Genomic DNA, 10169 nt, shown 5'->3' on the forward strand with positions numbered 1-10169 from the left:
TTTACTGCAAACATTATGCCAAATGGGGCTTCCCCACTTCTTTACAAATGTTTCCCGTGTGCTCAAAGGTGCCAGGAAAACAAGGATCAGCTATTACTTTTGGAATTATTAACAATTTTGATTATTTCCCCAGTCATTATAGACTATGAATAATGTGTTACAGAGCCTAAGGGGTCTGTGTTCTGGATGATGAGGAAAGTGTCTCATAATGGGTTAATACTGAGCTGATCTTTTGCTGGTACATAAATTGCGTGATTGTATTGTCTACCCTAATAGCGACGCTTTTGATACTTGTGGAAGCAGAGGGAGGGATTATTTGCTGTTTGCTGTGGAAACTACTTGGAATTTGATCTGTAGGCTAATCTAATTGTAGTGTGAATAATAATCAGACTAGATGATGGGACTGTCTCCTATAAACTTAAACCCAAATGTACCTCATGTTTTCTAATTTTAGCTCGCTACAGTGACAGGTACAGTATACTCTATTTTGCACAGCAGGTAACTGAGATTTTATCTATGTACCTATGTTTACATAGAGAAAAATATCTAATATATTTTATATCTGTTTATATTTTAAATAATATCTTTATAGAGAAATATATAAATTTGTGGGTTATATGCAAATATATTTTTATATCACGTACACTATATATTTTTATATACCTATATAGACCTAAAATATACACAATACATATTTTTAATATATACGTAATCCAGTGGAAACCAATAGTTCACAAAAATGTAAATATTATTCTGCAAAATCTAATCTAGACCTGATTTCTCTTTCCCTGCTAAGAAACAGTTCTGTTTAATAGAAAGATCTGTTATTTCTGGTGCAAGATCCTGATTGCAAACTCCTGTAGGGCAGGTTGTAAAGCTGCGGTATGTAATGAGGAGCCTCCACTCAGTTTGCTCTCCGCTAAGGGCCTACCGATACCCGTTTCAAAGCAATGTTGTCATAGCATGTCTTCGCGATGCAGGAATTGCTACCGAGCTTTACCTGACCTCATTGTGCAGACTTCATCCTGGAAATCTATCAGATGCATTTTTGGCATCGATAAATCAACCGCACAGCTCAATTCCAGAACACACACCCCTGCTGAGCGCTTTTCTCCGTGCTACAGGCTTCCACACCAAATTCATATGGAGTGGTGTCATCAGGCTCTGAGTAAAGAGGGAAGCAGGCAGAGCTCATAGATTAAATTTTAGATTAAATTTTACAAGAATAAAACCTGTATTAAAACATTATGCATTGATGAGTATAGCCATCTGTATAGTCATTTTCTGCGTTTTAATATGCTCTTTACCTACGGTAAAAAAAACTATTACAGGCCTCAGCAGGTAAAGGGGATAGAACTTGTAATTAATATTTCTGCATATCAAGGCAAACAATCAATCACATCTATTGGTAAGGAAATCTGTTTAAAAAAAAGGATGCATATAAAAAAAAGCTGTTCGTTCACCTGGGAGCGTAGCGTGAAGGGGCTACGTAGGGCTCGGGCAGCAGCCGGGCTGGTGCCAGCCACTGAGTGCAGCGTCTTTCAGAGCCAAAAAAGGGGGGACGGTGGGATCGGGGCAGATCACAGGCGGGCACACAGCAGCTCCTCGTGCACCACCACAGTCAAGGCAAAGAGTACTTTCCTTGGGTGAGTAAACAGGGGAATATCAGGTTGAGCTAGAGGGGACGGATGACACCTGTAATTAGGACTCTTTGGGGACGACGGTGTTTAATTCCAACACGGAAAGTTCCAGCAAGGTGTTGATGAATCACAGTTTTAGAGAAGATGCATAGTTATTATTTAAGGACTTGAAAAAATGCATTATAGTGAAAGCCTCAAGAGTAGAACTTGGTTTATTTAACAAAAAAAAAAAAAAAAAAGATTAAGGGTTATTTGCTGGAGCCTAGAATTATCTCTATATGAAACACAAATCGTAATATAAAACTTAGAAATTGTCAAACAAAATCTAGCGCCTGGAAAACATAGAGTAGGCAAATTCAGACCACACACAAAACTTCTTTTTATAACTGTAACCACTTTAAGTGGAATTAAGCTTTAGAACAACCTACCAATATTTGTTCTGGATTTTTCATCACTGGAAATGTTTAAGTCCTACCTGTGTTTTGTGTTATGTACTAGGTTATATGGACTAAATGAGCACAGTGCTCTCCTCTGATTTCTAATCTATTAAGAAAAATAATTAGATCCTGTTCGAAAGTTGATTTCAGCCTTTACAAACCTAGGCATCCTTCACAAATCAAAGGAAAAGTCTATCATGGAAGCAAAAGGAATGCAGGATTTTAAAATTTAAGTTAATTAAACATTTTTAAAGTGCGAATTAAGTGTTTGGTTGTATATTCTCACAGGTACAGATTTTTGTATATATAATTTTCTCAGGGGAGAGCACAAACCAAGCTTCTGAGAAGACAAGATACCTCTCCACCCCATCAGGCTTGCAGCCTTGAGACTAATCGTCCATGACTGTAGTAGTGGCTGTTTTTCTTACCGCACTGAAATGTTTTGATTTCAAACTGAATATTGCATTGAGAGCCCCACAACCCTGCCAAGCAGAGCAAGGGCTGTCTCACTTCTCTTGGATACCAGCTAAACAGACTGAATGAGGGGTTGTATTTAATCCATTTCAAACATCCAAATGAAATATGCTTATTTGCTTATACAGGCTAGGATATATTTCACTTAAAGATGAGTCTAATGGAAATAGCAAGCGATTTGTCATCGGCTTCTGTGAAATGCAGGATTATACTTACAGTACACATGGGAAGATAGGCTTTCTGAAAAGAACATCCTGCAATCCCAATCACTTCATCACGTGAACATAATATACCTCCATATTATACACCTGAATGTTCTGAGCAAATTACATCTTAAAGGAAACTGGGCCTTTTGCTCCTACTTCTGCTGTTGGAAGCCTTTCCCAGAATTTGAAATATTTTGTTTCTAAAACCTGAAACCACTGCCTTCCTTCGTAACAACTGCTGCCATGGCAAAAAAAAAAATGTTTAGTATTCGCATTTATGGGTGAATACACATTGTTTTCTTAAGATCATCCAATACAATGAGCTATGCATCAAGAGTTTGTTTCACTAAGACGGTGTTTTTATCAGAACTAAAACGGGAATTCTGGATAGCCAAACCACTAGTCCTTTCTCATCAATCTCATCAGGTTTCAAATCACCACTGAAACAGTTAAGCTTTTTCCGCCTGTGAAACAAGAAGCATCTGACCAATCAACAGTAAACTTACCCAGTTTTCGCAAAAGTTGCCCAGTATCTCAACATGGACCGACTTAAGATTTCTTCAGCTTTGGTGTAGTTCACTCTTCTTTCTAGGGGCAATCCAAACACAAACTCGATCTCATAACCATGCATTACTCCCATCCACTCTGGCCAAGGGAGCTTTGAGGATCGATGTTCAAAGAAATAAAAGAACACGTTGTGTCCTTGTTGTGCAAATTTTTTCGTGAATTCCACTGCAGGACATATTATATTGTAGTCACCAATAACATCATCCATGGCATCACGGTAATGCTCTGGCTTTTGCTCATTTTCCCAATCTGTGTACTGAAAAATGATGGATTCTATGGCAAGTTGGCTCGCTTCTGGGAAGGACAGAGTTAAAGCTGCTTCAAATTGTGTTTTATTGATCAAGCCATCACTATCCTTGCTGAAGCCAGGGACTCCATATGCTAGAAATGCTGATCCTTCGTCTTTATTAACACCAACTAAGATCTGTGTTTGTTTGAAAAGGCCATTCTCAATCAACATTTCTGGCATGTCTGAGAGAAAATCACCATCCACAGTTGGACAAAAATATACTTGCAAAAGAGGGTCATATGTTACAATGGAAATTTCATTCTCCAGTATATCCTTCGGGTGCTTGTCTTGGAGGCAGAGAATTAGCTCTGTCTCATTGCTGGTGGGACACTGGAGTTGTTTAGCTAAAGTCACTGTTCTGTTTCTGGCTTCAGATGCTGTTATTGCAGCCCAAGGGGCATTTGCAGATCCGCTCTGCATGATGGCTCTTGTGAATAAAGGATGGCTTTTAGGAGAAAGGATATGGTAGCTGACAGAAGCCGAGCCAGCGCTCTCTCCAAATATAGTCACACTTTTTGGATTGCCTCCAAACGCTGCGATGTTCTCCTGGACCCACTGAAGTGCCAATCTTTGATCAAATAAACCTGCATTTCCAGGAGCTTCCTGGTTTCCTGGCAAAGCCAAAAATCCTAATGCACCAGTCCTGTAGTTCATAGAAACTACAATGACTCTTTCTACCCTGGCCAGAAACTTGCCATCATAGACCGGTAGGGAAGTCGACCCACTCTCAAAGCCACCACCATATATCCACACCATGACAGTTGCGTTCTTGGGTTTGGGAGAAGGAATCCATACATTAAGGTATAAGCAGTCTTCACTTAGGTTAGTCTTCGGATTCCACATCTCTGATCCAGGAAATCCTGGGTAAGTTGTATCTATAAGCTGGTAACAAGAGTTTGCATGTTTTGTGGCATCCCAAACATCCGACCACTTCTCACGAGGTTCTGGTTTTTGAAATCTCAGTCTACCAATGGGTGGCTGTCCATAAGGTATTCCAAGAAAGGCTGTCACTGTTCCCCCTAGTACCTGCAAGTTCATGCCTCTGACTCTGCCTTTCTTGGTTGTAATGATGTTATCTTCAGGCATTACTTTCCTGATTAACATATACAGGAGAAGAAGCCACATAAGAAATCTGGTATAGAGACTTGTACCATTTGTCCAAATCATGATGCCTGAAACACAGGAAAAAAGAAATTCAGAATTAGTATTGCAGTGTATCAGTAGCAGAGCCAAAACAATTTATTCAAAAAGGGTGTAGGTCATCCCAAGAGGATTGAAAATAAGATGGTGCCGCTGCACAAAGCTCAGCAGTCTTTAACCGTAAGTTCTTGTTAGTGAGTTGTGCTGCAAAGACCGTGTTTAGTATTTGGTCCAGTGCTTCAGAAAAAACTGTCGCTAAAAAAGCATAGGACTGAAGAAGCCATACCAGGGAAGGTAAAGTCATATAAGCAGACTCTGACTACTTCAGTTAGCAGATGACTTAACCACTTGCATTTCCACTGGCATGATGAACAGGACATGTTATGGTCTGTGATGGAAAATGCCATCCCCAACCAGCCATTATTCTGTTAGACATTACTTTGGCAATTTGTATTTTCAAATCAACAAAGAGCGATAACAAACATCACCAGGCACAGATTTTTCCACACGTGAACACTGAAAAGGAGCTTGAAGCCAAGTTTTAATCCAAGGATTTCCAGGTCCACATAAGTTTTGAACTAGATGCTTGTGTCACTGTAGATGCCTGGGCTGAAGCAAACCATTGAGATGGCATTGCTAGAAACTCAAAGCACTGGGTGATTTCACTGTCCTACTCTTATGTCCTAGGATCTGAAGGTGTTTTAACAAGTGATGTACATAAAGTGCTCTGAACTGTCCATTCATCAGCTCCTGTGGGTTACTGCATACAGAGGTACGCCAAGACCTAAATGAAACATTTCTTTCAAGATCTTTTTTCTCTAAAGCAACTTAAGCAAGTTTGAAACCATCATAGTCATGACACGTAGTCATAGTTCTACTACTTAGAATGAACCTTAAAATGCTAAAAAGCCAAGGATTTTTTTAATATGTGTAGGTGGTACCTAATAATTTAAGTATGGCCTTGTCTTTGCTTCCTGAGAATTTTTCGAAGTGATAAATAATATTATCTTAAAGCTGAGGATATAGATGCTGATTATGTACCACATTTAAGCATACTAATAGTCCTATTTACCCCAACGTTTTCAAATGCTATAAAAACCCCAGTATCTTCCCCTTGAAAGTGAAAAGTCAGAAAAAGACTATTTGCATAAACCCATTTCTATGGCTTACATATTTGAAAATGCTCAGCAAAGCTTCCTTCTATTTTTTGCTTGTCGCCCTGTCGTACATAGTGTACTCTGTCCTGCCACTTTAAACAGGCCATTCTTTGTTAATGAGGAGCACTTGTGTCCTTAAAAGGAATGAGGCTAATTTCTGTGGAAAGTACAGCTGTGGCCTAATCTGAGCTCCTCCTGCTCGTTTGCGTGTTCTTGGAAATCAACTTAAGAAAATGCAGGGGAGGGGAGAAGGAAGATTTTGCACAGAGGTTCCTAGCTTTGAGAGGACATCAAAAGGAGCAGGGAAGAATCTTCAGAGACAATATTTTTAGCATTCATCTAAACAGATAGAAAGTAGATAAATTCTAGAAAACATAAACATTTACGCTCGTCTTTTTATTAAAAAAAAAAAAAAAGATAAGGTGGTCAATGGGAGCAGGAGACTTCAGAGTTGGTCTAACACTCCACCCAGCCTTCAGCTTGACTTATAGACACCTGCAAATGGCTCCAGGTATGCTCAACTTCAGAGATGTGAGCAGTCAATCTGGATGTCACACGTGGTCCAGCAACACCCGAGGAGTTTGGGTAAGCAGAGGCTCGCTCCGGCAGCCAGCAGGACCCGCACAGGAGGCTCACATCATTTAGTGGCATTTAGCCCCCCTCCCTCTGTGCCAGTCATTTTTTTTCCCATTCATTCCTATAATAAAATCTTTTAAGAGCTGGGTGAGAAAAGGTATGTAAATATTAGCTTAGGGCTAAACTCTTTCGCCCTACCTCACAGTCAGCCAAGGCAACTGGGGTGGCTGTGAGAAATGTTAATAGTAGGGCTCTAGTTGGGTATGGGGGCACCCAATGCACAGCACTGTGAAATGGGAAAAGGAATTTCTGTAAGTCTGTTGTCTCACTGACACTGTCTTTTTTCACATACTCACTTCTAAGATACCACCCAGGACCAAACCACAACAACAAGCTGGAAATAATAAGAGATTTCAAACGTCTTCATTATGAAGAAGAGGAAATTACACTAAGAAAAGCAAGAGACGCTGAAGTTCCTAAAGCTTTTAATGTCTAAATAGTAATTAAAATTAATTCCCCTCTGCACTTTCCTGTTAATTAAAAAGGAACGGGATGGGAGGAAAACAGTCTAGCATTGCAAAACACAGAGGCATAACTTTTGACCCTAAGAAGTTTTAGACAAGAATTTTGTGAAGAAAAAAACCTAACAAAAAATTCAGTTCTGTACCTTTTTAATGAGCTCTGCAAAAGAACAGGTGGCATTTTAAAGCAGAAGTTTGCAATAGATCAAGCTTGAAAAACAGAAGTTTTGTACTACTGAATGAGAGGACTTGTCTAGTCTCAAGTTACTCTGCTAATATTAACAGAAGTAGCAAGTGACAGAGGATGATTATTATACCTTGAACGTACGGCAAATATTACTTTTAATAAGGTTTTTAATGCTGCATTAAAACAAACACAACGCAAAGCACACTGAGCAAAACAAACATTACTTGATTATTGCTATGAGAGTAAAAGGATCAGATGATGAGCTTTAGCTCATCAATCTTAACCGAGCAGAGATATATCACATAATGTATATGCATACTTTAAAAAGCTGCTTCTGTAGTCGTTTCCTCTAGCAAAAGTTAAACAGACTGTACTTTTGTATTCTTATTCAGCAAGGGAATACAATTTATTTCAATAACTGTTTCCTCTCCTTGCAAATCTTCACCCAGCCAAAAAATCTATACACACGACTATATAATCACTATTTAAATAGAAAAGATGGTTGAATTAATAAGTGATTTCTAGCTCAGCTTCATTTACTTAGCCCAGGATCCCTTGAATAATACCAAGGTCCGATACACACGCCTGCTTACTCGTTCCATTTGCAGAGCAGAGTGAGTTTTCCCAAGAGAGCAACAAATGGGCACGGCGTAACATTTTAAAAGATCCCAATCCCCATGCAAATCAAGCTGAACTGTAAATTATCCTGGCAGACAGAGACGTGTAAATAGAGAATCACTTACCCCACTTCTATTACAAGAACTACAAAGTTTTTAAGAGTCAGGATCTTTGAATACTTCAGGGAAAACGCAGTATGCAGCTGCGGCTTTAAGCCCGTGAATTGGACAGTGCTGACATTATAATCAACTGGTTCTGACACAAAGCTCGCGAGAGTTGGCAGCAGCAACTTGATCTGCAGGCAGCCGTTCCTTACTCTCGGACATCTGCTCAAAGGCTAATGGTATCGCTGTAGAAATGCTGCAGAGAGAAACCCATTTTGGAGAAAATCAGGCATGAGCCTCTACAGGAAAGGGAAGATGCAGCGATTTGTTCCTAGCACAGGGCAACAATTTTATAATCTAGAAAGAGGAACAGGATTATAATAAAATCCTGCCTCTCTTGCCTTCGTCTTGCTTAGAGCACCGATCTCCCCTATACTTTTTTGCTGTTGTACAGCTCAAGATTAGCACAATTTTAAAGTACCTCAAACTTTTCACTGTAAAATAAGTAGTTATTTGGGGGTTTGAGCAACTGCGGCAGATAGAAAAAGAGTGTCCTCTGCACAGACATGTCAACAACTGGCAAGCATCCGTTGTATTACTTGACTCATGGCCATCTGTGGGCTACTGCAGAAATCTGCGTTGTCCTCTTCTGATATTAGGGTTAAAAATGGTACCCAGATGGTGTCACGTGCTGTTTTCTCTCTCTTCTTAGGCTTCAAATAGGAAATCACCCCTGCTGCTTAGTATATCAAACATCCCTCTTTTCCTTGAACCTCTTAAGTATTGTTTCCACCAGAATTCAGCACTGCAGGTGCAAAGCCAGTCTAAACCGCAGGTCAGAGCTGTCAGGGCTGCGGCACAGCTGGGCACAGGTCCCATGACACAGGGGTCCACAGTGCTGGTCAGCAGTAAATCTGCACCTGCAGTCCCCCAGCTGGGAGCCTTTCTTTGCTGTGTGCTATAGGGATGTTTGCCGACAGCCTATTCAAATTGCAAATGTTTTGAGGTATAAATGAAGGCAGAATAGAGAAAAGGAGTGGAGAAGATAAATAAATTGCATACCCTCCCGTTACAAAATGTGTTCTCCAACCCACATCCCATGAAACCACTTTGGTGGGGGGCTGCTGGCCCCAGCAGCATCTCGTCACTCGCAAAGTTTCCACAATTTAAGTTTTTCTTTTACCAAGAGCCTTTGCTTCCCCCATTAGAGCTGAAGACAATTACTTTCCCTCTGTTTAATAATCAAACTACAGCTCTGTTTCAATTACACAAAAGCAATATTTGGCAATGCATAGAACAGGAATAAAGCAGAAATAAAAAGTATGAAGTTTATAGACCATAACATGGAAACTACAAATGATTTTTAAAAGCTAGCATGTGAAATAGTGTTTTAATAGCAAAAAGCTCAAGAAAGCATGGTCATTTAGTTCTCCCAGTAATTTTACAGTCTACCTTTAGGATCGGAGTTTTGAGAGGTACATTGCAGGGACCTGTCCGTTGGAGAGAGTATGTCCCAGTCTAAACCTAAACCAGGTTATGAATCCCTAAGCTTTTAGCATGGAAGTGGCCAATATAGTTGCTAGTTGGGAATTCAGAATTCTTAGCTGAGATTGTTATCTCGGTAATGTAACTAGAAACATTTAATAACAAAACAGGATTAAATCAGAGTCAACTCTAGTGGCAACTCTTGCTGATCAAAACTTTCCAAGTGCAGTTTCCCGCAGGAAACACTAAGTTGTGCTCTTTAAATTAAGGCAGCTTTGAGTGTTCTCTGACGTGCGCATTTGCTGACTTTCTCTAATGTTTCTTCAACCCATTTGGAAACATAGCCAGGTGACACACATTTTCTTCATTTCCGTGACATCAGAGAAATGAATCATAAGCCCCGAATCTTGTTAGAGGGCACTTTTAAATAAAGTATTTCTGATGCTTATGACAAACCATTGTATTCTCAACCCTCATCGCTGCCTTCAGCAGTAGAGAAACAGCAGGAGACTCAAAACACTACAAAAGCTCTTTCTGGCTTCATCTGTTTTCCAGCATTGGCCATGTTTTCCTACATCTGCTGTCACCACCGCTCCCTTCCCCTCTCCTCGCCCCTCTCTGCTCTCTTTACAGTGCCCAAGGCACCTGAAACAGCCTCCTGCTCTGAGGCAGGCACAGTTGCTAAACGCAAGATGTGGAGCATTTCTATGGACTCTGACAAGGTGACCCTGGGATAAGTGAATCAACTGTCTCAGGCTGTTTCTCAAG

General features: G+C 40.1%; 1 protein-coding gene across 2 annotated transcripts in view; it reads right to left on the bottom strand.

The window, feature by feature from the left end:
• Window positions 1-9769, bottom strand: part of BCHE (butyrylcholinesterase) — a 34146-nt gene extending 24377 nt beyond the window's left edge. The window contains exons 1-3 of one of the 2 annotated variants that reach the window (XM_075716953.1): window positions 9757-9769; window positions 7735-7782; window positions 3264-4785 (exon numbers count right to left, since the gene is read on the bottom strand). In XM_075716953.1, the coding sequence (XP_075573068.1) occupies window positions 3264-4785; window positions 7735-7782; window positions 9757-9769 (1583 nt within the window). Of the gene's footprint in view, window positions 1-3263; window positions 4786-7734; window positions 7797-9756 lie in introns of those variants that run through there. The other variant, XM_075716954.1, reaches the window with a different exon arrangement.
• Window positions 9770-10169: the final 400 nt, after the last annotated feature.

Source organism: Pelecanus crispus, chromosome 9 (genome assembly GCF_030463565.1).
Source record: "Pelecanus crispus isolate bPelCri1 chromosome 9, bPelCri1.pri, whole genome shotgun sequence".
Lineage (NCBI taxonomy): Eukaryota > Metazoa > Chordata > Aves > Pelecaniformes > Pelecanidae > Pelecanus > Pelecanus crispus.